The 25,026-nt window shown below is 41.8% G+C and overlaps 1 protein-coding gene across 2 annotated transcripts in view; it reads left to right on the top strand.

The window, feature by feature from the left end:
- Sash1 (SAM and SH3 domain containing 1) overlaps positions 1-25,026 on the top strand; it is a 222,383-nt gene that overhangs the window by 80,409 nt on the left and 116,948 nt on the right. For both annotated transcript variants that reach the window (XM_077801791.1, XM_026401955.2), the window contains exon 2: positions 11,785-11,913. In XM_077801791.1, the coding sequence (XP_077657917.1) occupies positions 11,785-11,913 (129 nt within the window). The remainder of the gene's footprint in view (positions 1-11,784; positions 11,914-25,026) is intronic.

The raw sequence follows: 25,026 nt of genomic DNA, 5'->3' as shown, positions 1-25,026 counted from the left end.
TGTTAGGGGTATAACATTTCATCTTTGTTTCAAGACTTTTAATGCTTTGTCATTTGTCTCAATGCTTCTGTCAGCATGTGAGAAGATTGTGACTTTGGTGACTGGAGCCCACTGCATCAAGGAACTTTCCTTTTTTTTAATCCTTTTGGTGTAAGAAATAACTTTGTATTCTAATAAAATCTATGATCCCCAAGATGTTAAGAATTAGTAACAGTAAGTGGAAATACTTACAAGTCTGTAATTCCTGTCTTGTGATTTAGGCAGCTTGGTGTCTTGTCTTCTGAGACAGGTCACTCAAAACCTTATGGCCTTTGGTTCCCATTTATTCATACATTAAAATGAAGCCATCATTAAGGCCCTTCCCTGTATTGAAATTCTAACTATCTGCATTTGTAATCCTTCAACTGACCCTGTGATATAATCTGGTTCCACCAGATGATGGGGGACACGTTTGCCTTGCTGTTAGAGGAGGATGATTTTATGAGCTCTGAGTTCTTGCCAGGTGCTTGGCTAAGGGTTTATTTTACCTAATCCCATTACAAGATGCAGGGTAGCAATATGGTTCCCATCTTAGAGATGAGGAAAAGCAGTGAGTGCAAGTGTCTATTCAGGACCGCCAGGTAGGAGGTGGTGGAGTAGGGTTCAGATTCGGGAACTCCTAATCCTTTGGTTGGAGTCATGACCACACTTGACTCTTCCTCTCATTGGCTGGCCTTACTCTACAAAGCTCTTCTCTCCCTGTTTGACTGTGGCAATACCTAGAAAGAGGACTAACATCCAAGTGGATTTTCATCCATGGACCTTTTCCATGACAAAGGTGGGAAGAGGTCCCCTGCCAGGTATCACAGGGGCAGATGTCCTAGCAGTGGTTCTCTTAGGAGGACTTTATGAGTGTCGTCAGCATGAATAGGGGTACATAACCAGAGAGAAATATAATAAAACAGAGCTGGGCAAGGACAGATGAGCTTCCTGGATGGTTTGCCCTCCTTTTAGGGGGCTTTCTAGGTGATGAGGGACAAGGCACTATCAGCTCACAGTCCCAACTGTGCTTATGTTAAGAGTTTGTTTCCCAGGAATACAAAATAAATGAAACAGAGTCCCTGCTTTTCAAGTCTCTGTGGTTTGGTTGTCATGAAGCACACAGCAGGAGGTCATTGCTCTGTTTCAATCACTGTATGCATTCCATCTCCCTGCCTAAGTAGCCTTCCATGGCCACTGAATTTACCAGGAAGCCCCAGGCCTGGGTTCCTCCCTCTCTCCCTGTCCTACCACACCTGTGCAGTCTGACCATTTAGCAACCCAAGGTAGCTCTTCTTCTTGCAAACTGTTGGGCCATCTTGGAATGCAGAGGAATTACACTTGTGGTCCCTTCTGCCTGGCACCATCTTTCTGCCCCTTTCCCCAGTTCCTCATTCGCCATGGTTGCTAAGGTCACAGTTCCCATTTCATTGTCTGTCTCATTCAGAAGACTGTTAGGGGTGTAAGGTCACTGGGGACAGGGACTGATTAAAAACTCCCCATGATATATAGCAATGCTGGCATTGTGAGAAGTCTGTCCACTCATAATTACTGCATGAATTTTATGGCTGTCTCAGGAAAGGGAGAGGTCAGTTCTTTTTTTTTTTTAATATTTATTTTTCAATTGTAGTTGGGCACAATACCTTTATTTTATTTATTTATTTTTATGTGGTGCTGAGGATCAAACCCAGGGCCTCGCACGTGCTAGGCGAGCACTCTACCACTGAGCCATAATCCTAGCCCCAGGAGAGCTCATTTCTACTGGCCTTCATTCACTCATTCACTCGTTCATTCATTCATGTCTGCATGCATTTTAGGGCTATTTCTTAGGTAACTGCTTAAAAGTCAGGATTGTGATGGTATTAGGTACTGAGTTTGCAAAAATGAATGAGTCTTACTTAGCCTTACCTTTCAAAAGCTCTAAAGTCCCCTGTTGACAACAAGCACATACATAAGAGCCACATCTTAAAACCTCTTTATAGGGCTTGGGAAAGATTGTAGCTCAGTAATAGGGCATTTGCCTAGCATACATGGGACTCTGGATTTAATCTCCAGCACCAAAACACACACACACACACACACACAAAAAAAAAAAATATCTGGGGACAGTGATGTAGTCCTCTAATCCCAGTGACTCAGAAAGCTGAAGCAGTAGGATCACAAATTTGAGGCTAGCCTGGGCAATTTAGTGAGATCCTGTCTTAACATAAAAAACAAGGGCTACGGATGTTGCTCAGTTGTACAGCCCCCCTGGGACCAATCCTCAGTACTGTGCAAACAAACAAATAGAATGGGAAATTACAAATGTATACAAAGGTGGAGTGACAATGTTAAAGAATCATTATGTTCTACCTCTAGAGCCTTCGATTATAGCTGATCTTGTTTTATCTCTGTGCATTCAATACCTTCTCAAGCCCAGAGTTTTGAAGCAAGTCTGAATACCATCTCAAGTCATTTTATATGAGATGGGGAATGTATGATTTACACAATGCAGAAGGTCAGGTGCTATCCAAAGACCATTTAGTTTTTACCTGTCAGTTATTAAACGTGAAGTTTTTGCAACTGCACCAAGAAATAGTTGGATCAACTTTGCTTACAAGTGTGATGACTGCCGTCAGCAGTTCTGATCCACTGGGCTGGACTCCTGGGTCTCCCTCACCAGTTGTCAAGAGGGACAGGATTCCCTCAGGCAGAGTCAAGGTCAGTTTGACTCCTGCAGAGATCATACTTCCAGGCTCTGCTCACACTATGGAAGAATATAATTTTTATAAAACAACAGCAAACTTGAATGTTGTACCATATTTAATCACATTGCCAGAACTTCCAGGATTTTATTCTGAGATTAATAGATTTGTTTCCAAAGTTCTAGGAATATCATAGATCACTTTTTCCCATCCAGTTCTTGATTGGCCAAATATTTGAAAATGCCCACATCCACCGATCTGTGTGCCAAGGGAAGCCTGAGAAAACTCAGTGTGATTCACACTCATCAAAATCTGTGAAGCTGGTCTCAAATTATGACTTCATTCCCACCCAACTAACTGTGCTGTTCTTTCCAAATCTGTGATTCTATTAAGCTCAGGGCAGTTTAGAAATGGAAAATGAGTTCAGTCTAAAATTGCCATCTGCTAAATCCAAATGTCCATTTTGAGCCTGCATCTATGCTTATATTTATTAAAATCAGATTATCAGTGTCCCCACCCTTTTCTCTACATTTTAAAGTTTTTAGACTTCCTGTCACTGATAGCTGCTACATTGGATCTTTCAGAACCTTTAATTCCAAACACACCTTACATTATGCATGTAGCTTTGTTGATCCCTTCAACAAGTTCCTGTGACTCTGTCATATGACTACATGAAAATAAAGATGCACTTTGCTCTTCTGTATAGTGACAATAAACATTCATGTGTCTGGATTTTATATTGCATACGTAATATCTAGCACAGCACCTGGAACATGGTAAGTGTTCAGGAAATGCTATCTGAATTAATGATATATCCTTTAAACTGTAGGTTAAAGAGCATAAACTGTGAATTTTATAGCCATCCTCACATTCTTCATCATAGCTCACAATCAACAAGATGTGCAGAGCTGCCAACATTTGTGGACATGGGAGAGGTCGTCTCTTCATCCCATTTATTTCAGCTTCTCTTGTCCGTGGCCAGTAACCTGAGTTCATTCATATTTAGTCTAAGTTTTTCAGATTCCTCCCCACCAGTGATTAGGGATTACTAGTTCCTGCCTGAGATTTTGGTAATAACATTTTTTTTTTTTCACTAAAAATCTCAAGCATGCCTTTTGCATCCTAGGGTCAGGTAGGCTGCCTTGGGCCTGAGGGAGGGAGATGAGAGGCCAAGATGCTTCTACTGGGACTTTCCCTTCATCAGCCACAGGCAACATTTCCCCAGAGGAGCAGGGAGCTAGACAAGGGAGGAATGCAAGAGCGGCCTGGGGCACACTTGCTATGAAGGGTGAGCTGAGCTGGAGGGGTTGAGAGTTGCCAGGAGACCCTGGAGCAGAGGCTTCTGAAATGGAGGACAGGAGAGGAGATTCGGGGCTTGCATTCTGGAAAGTGAATTCCCTCGGTGACTTGCCAACTGTCGTCTCAGGTTCATGGGAAGGAACATGTTTTACATTGGGGTCAAGTACAGTAATACATATGCAGTTGGCTCTCTGAGTCTGCACCATCCCCATGCATGGATTCAACCAACCAATCATCAAAAATATTTGAAAACAAATTGCATCTGTGTATAGACTTTTTCTTGTCATTATTTCATAAATAATACGATACAATAACTGTTCACATTTACATTGTTATCAAGTATTATAAGTAATCTAGAGATGATGTATAGCATACAGGAGGAAGCGCTCAGGTTAGATGCACATACTATGCCATTTTACATAAGGGGATTGAGCATCCATGGGTTTTGGTATCCTTGGGGTGTAGTACAGGTGGAAATCTTAAGAGCAAATCCCCCATAGGTACCCAGGGACAGCTATCTATAAAACTGACACAAACATGTGTGAAACAATGCTCTTAATTTAAGAGATGTGCCCTGACATTTTCCATTCTGTTTGGTGCTTACTGTACTGTGCAATATTAATTAATTAAATGTGGGTCTCAAATATTTCAATTTATCTTAACACCCCATCATGGTGTAGCCTGTGTTGACTCTTCTCAGTGTGGTTCTGTATTTGTGAAGTCCACTAGGTTAGTGTGAGATTTGGAAGCTGGAAGTGGATCAGCAACAGCCATAGTTTTGGACTCTGAAGTTTGGCAGAGGATGCTAGGTAGGCATTGGGGTGGTTTGTGTGTGGTGTCACTTACCTGGTGACTTCCCTTCTTGGCATGAGGCAGCACCTGGCTTCACAGTGACTCCAAAGCAATTCTTCCATATCTCCTTTCTCTTCTCCATGTCCAGGGGCAAGTGTGTGCTGGTCCCCTGTAGAGCTCCAGCTTCCCTTATAGGTCACCTGTGGTGTCAAGGTTGAGTTCATGAGAATCTGAGGTGGCTCCACTGGTCTTCTTGGTTCCCATGTTCTTATAGGCTGTGTTTTGTTCTCGTTCTCTTTCACATCCGACTTCCTTCCACAATGGTTAGTCTGCTGACCTGGAGTGAGGTTAGGCTCACTATGCCCAGAGAGGCAGCAGCCTATAGAGCCTGCCTTCACTAGCTCCCTGCGACCCATGCAACCTTGACCCCCATGGCCCCTAAAGGGTCATAATTTTCAGCTGCTTATGCATTTGGGGACAGGAGAAAACTAAGACTTTTTTCTTATACTTATTTTATCTCGATGCCTGTTTGGGATGTATCTATGTGTATGTGTTTGCTTTTTGGTTGTTTGGGCAGTATTGGGATTGAACTCAGGGCTTTGGACATGCTGGGCTCTATTAAAGGGCTAAGCAAAACTCTTATCCCTTTATATTTTCTTTCTAGACAGGATCTCCCTTCATTGCCCAGGCTGGCCTTGAACTTGTAATCTTCCTGCCTCAGCCTCTGGAGTAGTGGGATTACAGGCATGTTTTGTGTGTATTTTTAATGTAAATAATTGTAGTTATAAATAGATTGAGCTGATATTAATAAAGTGCTTAATTATATTTAAAAGTAGGTACAGTGTATATTCATAAATAAGTTACATATATTTGAGGAGGTTCTATGTCTCTATTTTTTCCCCTATTTTTCCTCCAGATATTTGAGGACCACCACTCTAGAATTGGGAGCTACCAGAGTTCTGGAGAGAAGGGGGTACAGGTTCTGCTTTCTGGGAGGCCATTCATTCTTGCAGATTTGTGTTAACTGGGATCCACTGATTCAGGATAAGTGGGCCAAGGAAACCAGGACCATATTGGCCAGTGTAGGAATTAGACATGGGCTCTGGCACGCTCTGGGTGTTTTTGGAGAGGGAAATGGAAGATGTGAAGTCAACCCTCCTCCAGCCACCTGCCACATGGGTGTGCTCACCCCTGCATCCTCCCTCTCCACCAGCATGACCTAATATGTCCCTTTAGTGTATATTTTTAGTTGTTAAGTGTTAAAAAATTTTTTTCTGAACTGTATTCTAGTTCAAACCATCTGTAGAAATGCTGGGAATGATACCTTAGAGAAAAATACGTAAGATCAGTTACTATATATTCAGCTCATTTCTCCAGAATGACATGCAGGGAGGGATGGGATAACAGGGCTGCTACGATCCGTGAGGTTGCACAGATTCAGTGAGGCTGAACATGGGAACCAGAGTTAACGTTGTTTTTATGCTCGGAGCAATCTCACCTGAAAGGTTGAGGAAAGTATCTGTTGCTTCACCATCTTGAAACAAGCTAATGAAGAATGAAAACACACCACAAGGTCGTTCAAGAACTCAGGCTTCTTTGTATTGCAGGGATTTCTTTTAGTGGATTTGGTTTGTAGGGGCTCTCAGTCTCCATCCCTCTCCAGAACAAGAAGAAGCAATATAAATATAACATATAATTTATATTACATAAAATACGTCAAGTGTACATTTATAGGAACAGAAAAAGAGAAAAACAAAAAATAAATCAGGAGTGTTCTGTTTCTTCCCAGCTCTGAGAGTTACAGCAACACGTTTGGGTTGTCCCTCTGGGCTCCGTCTTTACAGTTACATAAAATAGGAGGACCACAAGTTCATTTGCATTCATTTGCATGTAATCTACATAGGAAGATTACATTGTATCTCCCAGTGTTTTCAGAGACTGTTCCCCCTTTTTCTTTCCCTTTTCCCTTAAGTCTGTCAAGATAGTCTAAACCATAGTGACATCTGGGGAAAGAAGAGAGCAAAAGTAAAAAGAGTAATGATACCCATGCCTCCTGTCTTCCAAATTTTCACATTTTCCAGAGACAGAAGTGCACTGGGATAAATCTCAGAAACACTGTTAAACCAATTGTTGGGAGAACAATGCCATTTCTTTCCTCCTTAATTGTAACAACAGTCCTCCTGATGTGAACTGTTTGGTTCAATGCCCCTTATCCCCTATTTTTATGTTGGTTGTATGAAAGATGAGTTTGGGTATAAATGTGCCCTGTGGCCTGGAGGGGAAGGCTACACAGTGTGGCTTCCACAGCTGACACTGATGGTTAGGGCCAAGATTTAATTCTCATGCACCAAGTGCGGTGGACAGTCCTAGTACTGGTGCAGCGACCTAGTTCTGTAATGAGAAAAGGAAAGAGAACTTGCATCTCCATGTATCTCATTTCTTGTTTTTAAAGACAGGAGTGGGAAAGTCTTGTAAATACATAACGTGACTCAAAGTTTCAAAATCTACTTGGAAAAAAATCTTTTGAGGAAATCACATTTTTCCTTTGTTCCTAAATTTTGGCTCATGCCTAATGCCTAAGAACAAAACGGGAAAAGTAATAAAGAAGTGAAACAGATGAGGCAAGTAATAACCTCTAGCCCAGAAGCTTCGAATCCTTAAAAGAAAAGGTTTAAAATGGAATCTGTTCCAGTGTTTTAATTGTAGTGTTTTTGCCAGGCACAGTGGTGAGTGCCTGTAATTCGAATTACTTAGGAGGCTGAGGCAGGAGGATCATAAGCTCAAGGCCAGGTTAGGCAACTTAGTGAGACCCTGTCTCAAAAAAAAAAAAAAAAAAAGGTATTTATTATGGTGAATGGAGAGATGACTCAAAGTTATAGTTTATTTTGCAATACCAATGCCTCTTAACATTAGCATTGTGGAGTGTGGAGTCAGACACAGATTTTACATTCCTGAAAGAAAGATGCAGTAAGTATGATGCTTTTGAAATATTATCTGCATTATTCAAATTCCCTACAGATTCATGTTGCACATACTTTCAGTGGGAGTAAATATTTTCACTGAGTGGGTCTGTACCTAGCTCAAATAAAAACAAGTTGCATGAAAATGATGCCAAGATTGCTAGATAGTTCTGAAAAAGCATGGAATTGATGTTTTTTTTTTTTTTTAAAAAAAAACTACCTGAAAGAACATGGACATATAAGAAGCTGTGCATACTTAATGTTTACAACTCATTGAGCCTGGGGATAAGTACATACCACTGAAATCATCACTATCATCAACGCCATAAACACTTATCATCTGCCAATGTTTCCTCTCACCCTCTTAATCATTATTTTTCTTCTTTAAGAGGCTAGAGTTTGAATGGATAAAGAAAAAAAATCACCAGGTCATTCACTGGTTTCACTTGATTGGGACACAAAAGGACTTTTTGAGAGGATGGCAGACAAAACTTACTCTTCAAAGCACAGGCACACACATTCTTTTATTCTTTTGCCCTTCTTGGCATTTAAATCATCAAGATGGACGAAAGTGGCAATTATGGGGGCTTACTGCACATCTGGAAGGTGATTTGGGACAACGTAAAGGCAGCTGTGCTACCCCGCTCTAAATTATTACCCGCTGAGCGCCAAGTGGGGAGTGGCCATGGCGCCATATTGAGGGAGTGAAATATTGGCTGTCTTTGGCCTCTCTTGGGTTGAACAGCTGCTTTCCTCCTCATGCGAAACCGGTATGTTTTTCAGGCCCTCAAATTACTGAGGGAGTTTTGAGTGATTCAGAGTGAGAGAGGGAATTCAAATCTGGCACTGCTAGGAAAAAAGATCAGTAGATGGCAAACTTTGAAACTGAAATGAAGAGCTGACTTTGAAGGTGTCTCTAAGATATATGAGAGAAGAGAGAAAAAAGGGCCACAGTGGTTGAACACAGCTAGGTAAATAATTGTCTTCTAATACGGTTCTAGTGGCCTGGATTATTCCAAGAAAACAGTCAGTTGTGACAGGTCATACAGTACACAAATGTGAAAACTGGTAATTTCTGAGAAAAGCCAGAATTCTAGGTGGAAGTGCTTCGGCTTGGACAGCACAACTCGTGGTTGTGCCTGTGTGGGGGAGAGAGGGACTGATTTCCATTGAAGAACAGCGAGCCACAAGATGCGCACAATGCAACCTCTTCAGCAAGCACACTTGGGTATTAGGAGATGTGGATGGTCTGTTTCCCTGATGGATGAGGACAGAAGTTTCTGGATGGGGATAGCATTATATTCCCGAGAGACTAAGAAAACTCTGAATAGCCCAGGATCTTCCAGGGACCCTTGCTGTGGTGAGGATCAGGGATATAACTCATAAAACCAGATTCTTGGGTGCAGTTGTTACAAGACCTGCTCCCCTCCACCCCACACACACTGGAAAGGGCACTTCTTTATCTTTCCAGGAGGTGCTGCAGCGAACAGGGATGGTGAGGGCTTTGCTCTTTCACAGTGTAAGCAAACTCCTGGCTCATAGAAGGCTGATATTCTGAAGTCAAAGGGCACCCTGCTCCCTTTGACCTAGGACCTGCTTAGGTGCTTCTAGAATAACCAGGGCATCCACGGACTTGAGCCCTCTCCTTGAGTGGTCAGAACAGATGCCGCCATGGAAACTGCTCTTCTGCCCTCCTGTCTCCTAAAGTTCCTCCAGCAAGTTGCCTCCAATCTCCTGGGGCACTTGTGCATTGGGTGCAGATGGTGAGATGAGAGGTGTGGGGTGAGGGTCTACTTCGTTCCTCCCTCCCCTGCTGGAAGAAGCTGCCTGTTGCTATTCAGGTCCTGTCCAGTCTATAGGCCTCAGGATTTTTTTTTTTTTTTTTTGACCCACCTGGGACAGGGAACCAGAGGTGAAGGGGAATGAAAGCTGGGCTGGTACACTTGGGATTTATTTCACAGAGTGTGTGATGGGGATGGCATGGAGGTTTCTTGGTGGAGGGAGACCTGGCCAGATCTCTACTGGGCAAGGTGAAGGTGGCTGGGTCAAGGGCAAATGGGGCAGGTGAAGAAAGAGACAAAAAATCCAGCTGGGAGGTTGCAGAAGTTCCTCCCAGGGCCCACAGGCCTGTGTGGTTGTGTTGAGACAAGTCGGGGCAATCTGGGATCGTACTTTGATTTATCATGCTGTATTTCAGAAACCCCATCTTAAGATATTCTGGCTGGCTCCGGCTCTCCCTGGAGATTCTGCTTTCAGTCAGTTTCTTCACTGGGGCAGTAGACGAAGGGTGGGCTGACAGGTGACCTCTGAGGTCCATAGCAAAGTCCTGTCTTGGCTGATGTTATTTCCCTCCTGGAAACTTGACAGTGAACACGGGAAGGGTGGGCTCCCGCCTCCTTTGCTGTGTCTAGCCTGTCATCTCAGGCCGACTGTGGAGAGAGGATGACTTTTGCCCAGGCATGTTTAAACCTTCAAAGATCTTACTGGCCTTGCAAGAGTCTGTCTTTTCTCCAGCTCTGCACTAGGAACTTTGAGGCACCTACCTGAAATGCAGAACATGTTAGTAATGGGAAAGCAAGAGGCATTTCTAAAAAAATACTTTCTTTTAATTTCTGTTTCTCCTCTCCCCTTAGTTCCTAAAACCCAGGGAATGCAGAAGTGGGGTGTGACTTTGGCCTGCTGTGACCCAGATCTGACAGGCTTAGGTTTTACCAGACAGACTGTGGATGAGTCTTACCCCCATGAATGCTTATGTCGAAGGCTGCGTTTTGCAGAGCTAGATGTGTTGCTGTCCTGAAGGAACCAGCATTAAGGAGGGGCTGGAGAGCAGTGGAGAATGTGGGTGCATTTTTCAGTCATCTGGAAGTTAAAATACAATTTGGTTATTTGTTTCGGTCAAATCATGTTACTTGGTTGTGTTGGTAAAGTCATTTATTCATACCAGAGGGAGAGGGGATTAAAAGGGGGCAGAGGAGAGGCAGTGTGTTCCTGAAGAGATGGATTGATAGAAGAAGAATCTCTGTCCTGTCTCTGTGTGTTCAGACGTGTTGAGGAAAAGACTTCCCTCAGGGAGGCCGCAGTATGAGACGTTTTCTTGTGGTGAATGACATGAGCTAAATCCCTTTCTAGCACTCCCTGTATGCCTGGCAGCCTACGTGCCCACGCACACAAGCTTTTCCCTTAGTGTTCACTGCTAGGTAAGTGCTGTCAACTACTTCAGTGTGACTGGCAGGGTGAGTGGTGACGCTGAGGCCACTTAACCAGTGTGGGGCTATAGAGCTGGTATAAACTCCTGGGCTACCACCTGGGCACCTGCTTCCAGGAAGGGACAGGCGATGCTTTTACTGCATTTCTAACATGCGCTCTTGCACCTGTACTTGGAATGGCTCATGAATAATAGGTCTGATGAATAATATGAATATTAATGACTACAGTAAGGAATGATGAATACTAACGAGCCCTGATGACTGCTGAAGAAGGTCTTTTGGGAGGGTCTGAAGTACATCCCAGAGGCAGCATCCCTGTGGATACCTGAGTTCTCAGGCTTTATTCAGAATGGCGGAGAGGAGGGCCTGGCATCTGTCTCTTTCATCAACTTCCTAGAGGTGCTGATGTGGCCCTGACCACAACTGAGTGGCAAGGAGCCTGTCACTCACGTGATGTCTTGGCCTCTCACCTCTCCAAGAGAGGTGGGGATGATGCCATGGCTTTGGCACCAGGAGGCCCAGGGGTTGGAGACCTGGCATCTTTGCTTGTGGGCCCTGGGATCCAGGGTCAGTCACTCACCTTCTTTCCTGTTTACTCCTTGATACAGGGAGGAAAAGAACAGATTCCATCTCAGAGGGCTGCCCTCCCCGAGGATGAGCTCCCACTTGTAAAACCTAGCCTGGCCCACGTCACAGGTCTTAATCTAAAGGCTGTGTAGAGGGCCATCAGATGGCCGTGGGGCTTTTCCCAGGTGAACTGACTTGACCTGACCTGACCACCTTTGTTCTTTTCCTGTCTCTTTCCCCCGCCCTCCTCCCCCTCAGGATGGGTCACTGGGAAATATCGACGACCTGGCCCAGCAGTATGCAGACTATTACAATACCTGCTTCTCAGACGTGTGCGAGAGGATGGAGGAGCTGCGGAAACGACGGGTTTCCCAGGACCTGGATGTGGTGAGTGGTGGCCCTGGGAGTATGTCCTGCTGAGCACGGTGGTTCCCCTTCTTTTAGCTGTTCCTGGGGCATCCATCTGCAGGCTACTTATTCTTGTCCTTTAAAAACAATTCAGATCCCAAAAGAGCAGCCCAGTTTGTCTGCAGGTATTAAATTGAATAAGTGTTGGCTGAAGCAGTATGACCAAATCTGCGCAGTCATTTAAGACTGTTTTTTTTGTTGTTGTTGTTGTTTGTTTTGTTTTGTTTTCATTTTTTAAACTTGGGGACAAAGATGATTTTACGATTGACCAGTGTGTACTGCATTTTTATTGACTCTCGGGGGTGTCTGGGCAAGTTCTTTTCTCTCTTCCCTTTCATTTTTCTTTTCTTCCTTTTCCTTCTTTTCTATTTTTTAAAAAAAAGAAAATAAAAATTTCAAGAAGCAAGAAATCACCAACCTCTCATCTGGTGATAAAACCTGGTGTTTTAGAGGTGGGCTATCAGAGTTTCTCTGGACATTTAAAAATCAGCAATATAATCCTGATATATATCACCTCTGGCTTTTTTACAGTTCTTCTTCCACATCATGGAGATCTCTTTGTGATCACCATCTTTTGTGACTCTAGTCTCTTCTCTCACCTAGAGATGTTGAAATTCACTGGGCTGCTTTGTAAAGACCTTTACATGTATCATGAGTGGAGCATTTGAGCTTTGTGATAAATAGTAAACAAATAAGCTGGGCACGGTGGAACATACTTGTAATCCCAGTAGCTCAGGAGGCTGAGGCAGAAGAATCTCGAGTTCAAAGCTAGCTTCAGCAAAAGTAAGGTGCTAAGCAACTCAGTGAGACCCTGTCTCTAAATAAAATACAAAATAGGGCTGGGGATGTGGCTCAGTGGTAGAGTGCCCCTGAGTTCAATCCCTGGCATGCCCCCCAAATAAATAAATAGCTTAGGAACTCTATATAATCTCAGTGTATGCTGGTGTTCCCTTATTTTATGTTTGCAATTAAATAACTTATGGAGACTTTTGTACTGATCAATTAAATTTGCTGCCTATTGGCTTCATTTTCAAATTGTTTCATTTACTATATGTGCCTCAGGGCCTCCTAAGGTGGCAGAAGAAAAGGCTCAGCCCTCTGTATTTACTCATCCAGATAGCTCCTTTGGGATCCTCTAATATAGCGAGAGGCTATGGACCTGTTTGGAATGACAGCATCCCTTTGTCTTTAAATCTGTTTAACAAATACTGAATGAATTAAAGCCTTATTTGTCCTGTTAATTTTTTTTTTTTTTTTTGTAGGGACTGGTGTTGTGGCTCAGCGATAAAGCGCATGCCTGGCATGTGTGAGGTCCTGGGTTCAAATCTCAATACCACATAAATAAATAAAATAAAGGTCCATCGGCAACTTTGAAAAATATATTTTTTAAGTAAATCTACGCAGGGTAAGAATTGAAAAAAAAAACAAGAATTATGTGACTAATTTAGAATTAATGAAGAACAAGTGATTCTTACTTTCATTCTTTTTTGTGGTGCTGGGGATTGTGCATATGAGGCAAGAACTCTACCAGTTGAGCCTTGTGCAGGTGAGGCAAGCACTCTACCAACTGAGCTATATCCCCAGACCTGATTCTTTTTATTAATACTTGTTCTCATGTTATATAAAAGGGTTCTCAGTCTAGATGGGACCCAACAAGCAGTTGGATACCATTGATATATATTCCATAAGTGATCATGGTGTGTTTCCACCTAACTATGCACTTGAAGTCCTTGTGCATGTTAATTTCTTTCCTCAACTCAACCTACGAAAAGAGTCCTTGGGTCAGGAGTGATGTTATATCATGACTGCCAAATATGAGTTCATGCTCTTTGCTTCTCATTTACCGATTTAGTAGTCCACAGGGATGGGCCTTAGTTTAATAAAGTCAGTGGAGGCTGAGAAGTGTCAGTGGATGGCAGAAAGCCTTGACTGTCCCAGGAGCCCGACACCTTGGCCCAGGCAGGCTGGTGGGCATCATTGTTGCCAAGGGATATTTTTTTTCCCATTATAACTTTGTCCTTTGGCATGTGTGAATGGCCAGGTTATTTCTTTCTTTCTAAGAAAGTGACCTCAGTGTCAAAAGACTCCTGTGCCCTGCTAAAATAACTAGTCTCCCCTGTTGGCGCATAGTTAAATGAAAACATACTTTCATGTCAGCGTATTGCCACAGAACAATAACTTAAATATTGCACTTTATTTATTTATTTTTATGGTGCTGTGAATCAAACCCAGGGCCTCAGTACGTGCTAGTCAAGCCCTCTACCCCCAACTCTTAATTCTGTTTTTTTTTTTTTTTTTTTTGTAACAGGGATTGAATCCAGGAGCTCTTAACCACCGAGCCACATCCCCAGAACCCCTCCCCCCCCCATATTTTTTTTTTCCATTTTAAGACTGGGTTTTACTAAATTGCTTAGGACCTCACTAAGTTGCTGAAGCTGGTCTTAAACTTATCGTCCTGCTACCTCAACCTCCCAAGTAGTCACTGGAATTATAGGCATGTACCACCACACCTGGCCCCAGGCCCCTAATTCTTGATGTTGCAGTTTTGACCTGAGATGCTAATGTGGTAGCTGATCTCCTCGAATAGCTCACTGTACAAGGAAATGATGGCTGTGAATTGGAAGATGATGATACAACATTAAACTGCCCTTAAAATGCCAGCTGATCAAGAGTTGGGGTAACCCTTCATCCCATGGTGTTCAGAAACCTGGGAGGCAGCTTCTAGATTGTAAAGGAAGCCTGCCTGTCCGTGGGATAAATAACCTCCTTCCCATTTAGACAGATGGGCCTAATTTGGTGTGCTCTGTTCCAGAACAGCAAAAGGCAGTCTGGGGGAAAAAAAAACACCACATGAGCTTAATTAGTTCTCATCAAAGGTGTAAGAACTTGGTGGTGGGTAAAATTGATGGGAGCTAATTCAAGCCAGGCTGGAAGTTGACTGTTCATTCTTTAAATTGTAGTTAGTGAGGAAAAAAAAAAAAAAAAAAGATCTCAAATTGGCATTCAGATTTTCTTTCTGTGAAATTCCAGGCAAGTTGTAGCAGTAAAGGGGAATTTCCAAACTACTGAACATCAGGTTAGTTTTTGCGGGATGTTTCACATGTCACTCACATGCTTCAGGAGTCTAGAAGTTTTGAGATTATCCATCATGTAGGCCAGGCATGTGACGCTCATGATTTATTTGAAATTCCCTTTCTCAGTGGTCAGCTCAGCATAGATTCAACTTCTGATGGTAGCTCACTCGATTGTAAAACCGTGGCTTTCAATCCATGACACTCCGTTTTATCACTTCTGAATTTTAGGTCTATTTCTAGACTTCCAATTCTGCCTTGGACCAGTTACATAAACTGCCTCCATGTTCATGGTTTGGAGCAGCTTTGGGTCTGCGGACCTTATGGAATGGGAGATGTCTTCAGAAGGAAAGATCCACTAAAAATGGAGGAAATCGTAACATGTAGAAGCCTAAAGTATTCTAGAAGGGCAGAAGTCGCAGGATGTGTATTACGTTGACAAACAGCCCTCAGTAGGGAGAGTTTGTTTGATGAATTAGTTTAAGATTTGGTTTCATTTTAAATCTTGTGGGTGGATTCGGGGGGGGGGCTTAATGAAATATTCTATAGACAGAAGAGCTATGTAGATATTTATGTTTGGCTTTAAAAACTCAAAAAAAAAATGCATTGTCTGTAAGTGTTAATTACATGTCACCCAGAGAACAAACAAACCAGAGAGATAACCTGCCTGCAAAGATACTTGATCTAACCTTGGGGGGGGGGGTTGATAATTGTGTTAGTAATTAACTTTCTGGACTAAATGTCAAGCTATTTTTTGGGGACCTAATCACCCGGATCCTGATAATGTGTCCTTGGGGCCAGTTTTGATGACGCCAACAGGGAGTACAGATGGGTAAAAATTCAACGGTATAAGCAGAGATTCTGATTCGAATTTATAATAGTGGGGAGAGTTTTTATTTAGCACCAAATGGGCCCTAAAGGAATGCTGTGTTTGGCAGCAGCCACAGCCTCTGCTGGGCACTGGGACATTAGTGCTTGCGAACAGCAGGGAAGTTGCCCATATTTCCCCACATTTGGCACCTCCCTGAGCACTGTGTGCTTTTTTGGCTGGGAGAATCTGCAATCAGAAATGACAGCAGCTTTCCAGTTCCATAAGGGGCCCATCTCTAGTGAGGCTAAGTTTGACATCTGTCAAAGTGACACCCTGGCCAGGAAGGGACACACTCAAGGTGGCCTCTCATTACTGGCAGCATTCGATGCCTCTGCATCCCTAAGGTTGAATCTGTTTGGATGTTGGCAGAGAACGAGCTTGGATGGCTGTTGATGTGGCACGCTCACTGTTGATGATGACGTATTTGTCGGCAGCCCAAGCCCGGCCTGAGCTCAGTGCCAAATCGTTATCATAGCTCTGTGTGAGAAGGAAGAGGAAGGCCAGGGCAGAGCCTTACTCGGTACTTAGGAACTAGAAATGCAAATGAAAGCATTGTACATTCTATGCTGCTCAGGTTTCTTGAGGCTGTACCCACCTGCTCCAAGTCCAGGTAGGAGTCCTTGCCCCCAGCTTGCTGCTTGGGTAGAAAGTGAAAAACGACCATGAACTGTACAGGAGGAGTTGGACAGGGTTCCCATTCTGGCTCTTTCGCTGGCAAGGTGCTTACCCTCATGGAGCTTCAGTTTCCCTATCTGTATAATGGGGATAAATTATCACATACTTATCATGAGAATTAAATTTTAAAACTCTATTAACCGCAAGTGGCTTGTAACTCTTTCTTTTTCTTCCTTTCTCTTCTTAGTTCAAAAATTCCTAAAAAACAAATGCCAAATGTCTTCTTTGATATAAGGAGAGTAACTAAGAACAGAGTAGGGATGAAGAGCATGAGAAGAAGATTAACATTAAACAGGGATGAGAGGTGGGAGGGAAAGGGAGAAAGAAGGGAAATTGCATGGAAATGGAAGGAGACCCTCAGGGTTATACAAAATTACATACAAGAGGAAGTGAGGGGAAAGGGAAAAATAATACAAGGGGGAGAAATGAATTACAGTAGAGGGGGTAGAGAGAGAAGAGGGGAGGGGAGGGGAAGGGAGGGGGGATAGTAGAGGATAGGAAAGGCAGCAGAATACAACAGACATGAATATGGCAATATGTAAATCAATGGAAGTGTAACTGATGTGATTCTGCAATTTGTATACGGGGTAAAAATGGGAGTTCATAACCCACTTGAATCAAGGTGTGAAATATGATATGTCAAGAACTATGTAATGTTTTGAACAACCAACAATAAAAAAAACTGCAAAAAAATTCCTGCAGTAATGCTGGAGAGTATCTGTTATTCATTAATACTTCATTAATATTTATTCACGTGAGTGTAGGGATTTTTGTTTTGTTTTTTAGCTTTTTGCTAAATATATAGAAACGGCATAATAAAGTATAATGAATTTCCTGTGCCTGTGGCCAGCCTGGACAGTCACCATGAGCCTCTTCCTGCTACTTCTGTTTCATCTTCCCCCCTATTCACACTTGATTATTATTTACAGTTCATTTATTTATTTATTTTGCAATATGGAGAATTGAATATAGGGGTGCTCTAACACTGAGATACATCCCCACCCCTTTCTATTTTTAATTTTTTTTTGTGTGTGTGGTGCTGAGGATTAAACCCAGGACCTTGTGCATGTGAAGGCTGAGCTCTATCCCCAGCCCTTTATTTTTTTAAATTTTGAGAGGGTTTGGCTGAGTTGCCAAGCCTAGTTTGGAACTTGTGATGTTCCTGCCTCAGCCTCCCTAAGTTGTTGGGATTCCAGGTGTGTGCTACTGAGCCCAGCTCTGTATGTAATCATTTAAAAACATTTAATGATTCCAAAAAAAATTAGCAGTAAGCATCAAATAAAAGATGTATTCCTGGGCTGGGGATGTGGCTCAGTAGTTGAAGGCCCCTAGGTTCAATCCCTGGTACCAAAAAAAAAAAAAAAAGGCATTCCTTTAGTGGAGGATGAAACGGTGAACACACTATTGAAATGCTGTGCAGAAATATGAAGAGGGCCTCTGGCCTAGTTTAAGTAAGTTTAGGAGGCATGCTAAGAAGCAATAACTTGGCTCTACAATCACAGAGAACTTAGAAGACAGACCTGGTTTGGCTTGGAGGTGTGGGCAGTGCTGAATAGCTTTCCTCAAAGGTCAAGGTCATGTTCTGGGTCAAAGCTAAAAGTTGAGGGAGAAAAATGTGACCTTTACCAGCTACTGCAAGAATTCTTCTATATCTAGAAACTAAGGTCTGAATGGTATGGGGAAGGCTGCATGCTGTTCTCTCACAGGTCCTTGGGTTATTAATCCTATAAGGAGATAGCATAGAATGTTGTGATTCATTACTCTCCACAAGACAAAACAAAAGTAATTGCCATTTTGCCCTCAATGACTGGCTGGCCAAGGTGAACTTTCTCCTGTTTTGCTTGTGGCTTCACACAGACAGGCACACCATAGTGATCTTGATGTTTACATTTAACACTTTGGGCCTGGAAGACTTTTTTTTTTTTTTTTTTTTTCCCCTAGAATCCAGCACTTGCCCAGGGCTTTCGAGGGAGGGATCCAGGTGAGGAAGAGCATTATTATTTTTAGAATCAGGACCTTCCAGAGGCTGAGGGAAGCCCAGGCCTGGTGCCTTTTTGGAGCCCTGGATTATCAAAACCAGGTTACCAAAACTATCATGTGATCTAAATGTTTGCATGTAACGTTTTGGCATGGGAGGGTTTTTGTTTTGTTTTATGGGTTGCTTTTCTTTTGCAGTTTGCTACAGACAGCAAAGCATGTGGAAAGTGGGTTTCCTTTACATTTGAACTCCATGAAAATGATAGGAACTGTGGGGTTGCCTCAGCTCCATCCATGGGTCCCTAGTGTTTCTAAAGGTGCCCAGAGCTGAGAACAAAGATGATAAGTGCTCCCTCCCTATTCCTGTCCTCTTTTCCATAGGATAAGAATGAGGACCTCCTTGCTTATGATCCTAAATCACCCTGCTAAAAGCCCAAGCCCTCTGATGAGTGTGGCTCTGAAAGGCATTTGTTTTTGTTTTGTTTCCTCTTGTGTTAACTCCCATTATTCTCTAGCTTTGGGCTCCTGTTGACTTGCAGATTGCCATCAGAATCAGTGGGCATTCGATGGTGAGCCTGAGCTCCATTCTGCTGTGGGATTCGCACACTTGATGTCAAAATACACTGAGGCATTATATCTTAAGCCAGATGGTAATGCGGTTCCCTGCTCTGGCTCCTCTCAGACAAAGTCGCATTTGTGCTCAGATGCCCGGTCCCAATTTAGTCAGCAGTTTTTGTACATTGCACTGAGTGAACTTGGGCATAAACAGATCTCTTGATGCCGGATTTGATCTTGGCATCCTATACCTCTGGTTATTAAGATTTTACTAAACCAGCAATAAATTTATGTTTCATTCCTCTTAAACTCCAACACTTTTGCAGATTGCTTGTGCGATTATGGAAACCTATGTTCTGGGTGATACAGCAGTCTAATTGTTGAGGTGTCTTCAGATTTTTCAAATATGAATCAACAACTTCAGCTTCTTCTCTTTTGACTCCCAGGAAATTAGAAATGACTGACTTTTTTGTTTACTTGCATTAACAAAACCTACTATGCTTGGGAGATTAAAAACCAAAAGAGCATTCTTTAAAAAAAAAATACAAATGCTTGGCAGAAAGGAAAAAGTCTGGGCTTTGTTGTTGCTTCCATTTACATATGACAGAGAAAATTCCTAAATGATAATCAAATTAATACTCAGTCAGGAAAATACCCAGGAGCTCAAGAAAAAGAGGCCAATTGATGGCAGAATCCTGCACTTGCCCAGTGCTGGAGGAAAAAGGGCATTGTTATTTTTGGAATCAGGACCCTTCCAAGGGTGAAGAAGCTCCTCGAGTATCAAAATCAGGTTGCCAAAAACTGTAATGTCATCCAAATTCTTATATTTAACACTTTGGTCATGGGTGATTACAGTGTGAGTTATTTGTGCTAATCATAAGCTAATTATAGTCTATTTAAAAACGTTAATTTATGGCACACTAGAGGCAGTGTGGTCTTGCAGTGAGACGGAATTTAAAGGAGGGTGGTGAGTGTTTATTTTCAAGGCCTTGGGCTGGGTTTCTGAGGTTAGATCAGTAATGTCATTTGACGGTATTATCTGAGATCTAAATATGAGACCTTTGGTGAAGACTAAGTGGCTCATCTGTCCCCCAGGGCCCTTCTTGGAGCATAAGGAGCATTGGCATCTGGAAAGGGATTATGCAGATAGGTACATATAGGGGTTAGCCTGCAAATCACATGGGACAGGGCTATAAGCCCTTGATGCTGTCACAACACACACCTGACATCGGCCTCCTGGTCCATAGGTTCATGTTTGAGTCTGACCTGTTAACACTACTCTGATGTGCTGACATAATTCAGGGCAGGAAGAACTGGTCCTGGATCACCAAATGTAGGCCCCTGCACATGTACTTGTTGTATTTGCAGAGCCAGGAAGAGACCCAGGCCTCACGAATGCTAGGTAAAACACTCTACCATGGAGATACTCCCGCTGTCACGAGAGTCATTAATTGGAGATTTCCCTGGCCACCTCTTATCAGAAGGTCATTGCACCCATTTCAGCAATAGGCTTTAATTTGGAGCTGCCTTTTCTTTCAGTTTGGGAGTTGCAGAAATTTTATTCTAAATAGAAGAAAACAAGAGGGCAAAGAGTTGAGCAAATTAGTTTTGTGCAGGAGATCAGTTACTTTGAGTTTTCAACAAGGTATTCACTGTCTGGAAGGAGCCACCCTAATGTGATATCCTCAGAGCCCAGCTCTTGTCTTTTCTTGGATCTGTCACTGTATTACCCAAAACAGAAAATCAGGCTCTAGCTTTTTTCTCCTTGACATGTCAATCTCTAGCTTCCCTCCCCTCCCATTCCTCCCTTGATACTTCAGTCCGTGCATTAGAAGTGGAGGTTTAATTCTGCACCTCTAGCAATGGAATTAGAGTTCAAGTTCAGGGGTTTGTAAACTGCTTCTATATCTGACATTCCAAGGCCAGAGCATAAATTATTTATTTATAAGGGATGGTTTGAGAGACTTTCTGCAATTATTTAGAGTATGAAGATGTTCTAAATTTGTGTAATAGCAATGCCATCCATCTCCTGGGCTTCAGCAGAAGCTGATGGAACTTAATCAAAAATAAATCAAGGACAAGTCCAAACCAAATTGGAAGCACATCATGAATATTCCTGAACATCTGGATGTGTTTGTAGGGGTGTTCGTTGTTTTTTTAATGTGTGCGACAGCAGAAACGTGGCTTCTTAACAAAGATGCCAAAAGGAAGACAGATTTCCATCTGTGATTTCAAAGGGAGTTTTTGTTTGTATGTGTATGTCCTTTCTCCTTAGGGTGTGGGCTTCTCTTCTTTAAGATATGCCTTTGATCCCTTTCATCTTTTGGAATCTGTTTTGGTATTTTTTCTGAATTCTTCATTGGCGTCGCCACTCGGCTCATGGAGATTAAACATTTTTTTTTAAATAAAGGAGAATTTTAATAAGAAAAAATTTACTATTTAATATTTTTGATGAATTCTTTAAATGCCAGCAATATTATAATTTATCACTTAGGCTTTTCTGTATTATTAGAATGACTATGTGCATCTGAACCTCAGGGTATTGTTTTGCTGCCTAAAATACTGACAAGAATTAGGGAGGAATGAACAAAATAGGAAGAGGCCGTAATAATAGTCATGCTGATAATTATCGCAAAACTGACATTTATGAAAGCACATTATAATTGATAAGACATCCACATCTATTACCTTTTTTCTTTTAATGACCCTGGGAGGTGGATATTAGCAATCATTTGATTTCAGCTGGGCAGAGGCAGAAACCATTCTTGAGGAAGGTGGTGATGGGAAGACCCAGGCCCATCAGCTTCAGCCTGGATGTCCTCTGGATAGACTCACAGGCCCTACCCTGCCTGGTGGGGTGCCAGTGCCTTTTTGATGGGGGAATGAACCCAGGGCCTTATGCGGTGCCACGTCTCCTTCATTAGGCTGTTGGAAATATTAAATAAAATCATATTTGAAGGGCTCTTGGCAAAGTTTTTGGGTGTATGCTGGAGTTCAACTAACATTTATCATAAATATTGTTATTTATAATAGAAAGGCTAATTATTGATAAGACTGTTATAAAACTAGGACTTAATAAAAGTTGACAACTATCAAGTAACAGAGATGGGATTGAAATCAGGAGGAAAATCCAAAATTCTCTGAATCCCCAGCCCACTCAGTAGCCTTGCATTTTTATCTGGAGATTCTTCCACCTCTGGAAGAGTCCACGATAGCTTGGTCCACAGATTATTTAAATGCATGGGTAATATATTCTGGAAGTGCAGTGTTATGAAGCATAATATACTAGTGTAAAATTATTTATTTGTTTAGCAGTACTGAGAGTTGAACCCAGCCATTTTTCTTCCTTCCTCCCTTCCTCCCTCCCTCCCTCCCTCCCTCCCTTCCTCCTCCTCCTCCTCCTCCTCCTTCTCCTGTTGTTGTTTTGTTTTGAGACAAGCTATCACCAAGTTGCCCAGACTGGCTTCCAACTTGCAATCTTCCTGCCTCAGCCCCCCAAGTCCCTGGGATTAAAGGTGTGCACCACCACACCTGACTAAAATTATTTTTTATTATATAAATTACAATAATATATTTATTAAAAATCCAAAGCAAGTTCAGTAAAGAGGGAGTGAATGCTTGAAATTGTTTCCTAAAGTTACAACCTTAGCTTATATCCTTCCAGATACTGAATATGTTGTTGAAGCACCAGAATAACTGAACCAAATACACAAAATGAATTTACTCAGTATCTTGCTTTCTTCTACTTGAAATACAATTCTTGAAACTTTCAAACTGAATGGAAAGGCAATATCAAATTAAAATATTTTAATAGCCTCTTTCCAAAGACAATGTACTTGGTGTATTCTCTCTCTTCTCTTCTGTGCATACACACATAAAATCATATGTGATGTTTTACCTACAGCAGGTTAGAAGCAGCAAGTTAAAAGAAGGTGATTTATTGCTACAGAATTCATCTTATAATGGTGAGAAATGCTAACAAATGAAGAGACAGAAAATGTAGAAAATCAATATCAAAATTCTCAAAGTTCAAAACCTGGATTATTTAAAATAGGGACAAACAACTTGGCCTACTTTGCAATTCCGTGGAGCAATCTGGAATTTAAAAGAATCTGTTAAGCCGAGCACTGTGGCACATGCCTGTAATCCCAGGGATTTGGGAGGCTGATGCAGGAGGATTGCAAGTTCAAAGCCAGCCTGAGCCACTTAGAGAGCCCCTGTCCTGAAATAAAAAATAAAAAGGGCTGGGAATGTGGCTCAGTGGTAAAGTGTTCTGGGTTCAATCCCTGGTACCAAGAAAAAAAAAAAAACAGTCTGTTAAATTTTATTTCCTATGTTGTTTCAGAACACAGCAGATAGTAGAATTAAGGGGAAAAATTTCATTCAGGAAGGCAAAAGAAAATAAAGACATTTTCTTTTCTTTTTTCTTGAAAATGAAGTTTGTTCAACAGAATTACCTAATATTAGAGGGTTATGTAATATTATAATTTTAGAGTATTATACAATAACTCTTTTACAGATGGCTAAATGATGCTATCCTCTATTGTTCCTGAAAGTGAATGCCAAGGGTTGGCAAACAGCAACATATACTGAGCTTCTGGTGTTTTTCAGTAATTTATGCCATGTCGTGGGAAAATTGCTAGTAAAAAAGCAAATAGAATTCGTGTTCCAGGAAGATCATTTACAATGGGACAAGACAGAAACAGATAAGGATTGTTCTGTCTATCCTGTATGTGGCCGATACAGATCTGCTTACAATAAACCCTAGCTCTCTGTCAGTTCCCACGGAGGTACATGAATCTAGGACCTCAGAAATGAACTGGAAGAAGTGATGCTGGATAGAGGGGCACCTTAGCTGGAAGGACAGGCCCCTCTGGCTAGGGTCAGGACACTGCAACACACAATGCAGTACAGTGCTAGGTTCTGAGCCTGGCCAGGTATGATCATCCTGCTCTTGCCACACCATAAGCTAGATCAGCAGAAGTAAACAACTAAGGTTGAGTTTAACAGGGCTAGACTTCAAGCAGCAGTGATAGTTAGAATGAAAATGCTAATTATAGCAGTAGCCAAGATTTTAAAAGTACAAATGTTTCTTTTTCCACGTAGTTATCTTCTTTAATTAAATGTTATAGCTGATATCCTTGTTTGTTTGTGGTGCTGGGAATGGAACCCAGGGCTTCATGCATGCTAGCAAGTGCTCCACTACTGAGCTACATCCCCAGCTTTGCTTGTATTCTTTATAAAACATTTATTGAATACCTGCCATGTGAAAACACATGGTACATACTATCCCAGAACACTCCCAAGGGGCTTTTTAAATGAGTTTTTTAATTGGTTATAGTTTTTATACCATAAAGTTCATCTTTTAAAGTATACAATTCAGTGGTTTTTAGTGTTTTCAGAAAGTTTTACCATCTTTCCCACTATTTCCAAAATCTATTGTACTTTTAATTTTATTTTCACCTTTCTTTAGGGAACACACACTAAGTACATTGTCTGACACTGTATCTTTGGGGCTAGAAGAGATCCCATCACATAGTAAATAATCAACTATTTGTAGGCTAAACAAATGCAATACTTGTGCATGCTGGAGATATTTATATTTCTGTCCTCAAAGTGAAATTTGCACGCTATCCTTTTGCTTTAAAACAATAATAATAAAAATGAATAAGAAAAACTTTTTAAAGCAAGAAAGTTTTGGAAACTATAATTCTGGAGAAGCACCTTTATTACAGAATGAACCTGCAGGTAATAAAAATGTTAAATATGTTGAGATTCAAGTGTCTAATTAGAGGAGGAAAGGCTCCCAATTAAAGTATATTAGATAATAAAAAAGATCTCTTTCCTGCTTTAAAGTTGTCTTATATTAGCCTGGTTCTTAATATGGTTCTAAGGGATAGACTGTCGCCTTAATACAACAAAAATCTAGGATGAAACAAGGCT

This window comes from Urocitellus parryii, chromosome 8, assembly GCF_045843805.1.
Source record: "Urocitellus parryii isolate mUroPar1 chromosome 8, mUroPar1.hap1, whole genome shotgun sequence".
In the NCBI taxonomy this organism is placed as follows: Eukaryota; Metazoa; Chordata; class Mammalia; order Rodentia; family Sciuridae; genus Urocitellus; species Urocitellus parryii.
This window is presented reverse-complemented; position numbering and strand designations above follow the sequence as displayed.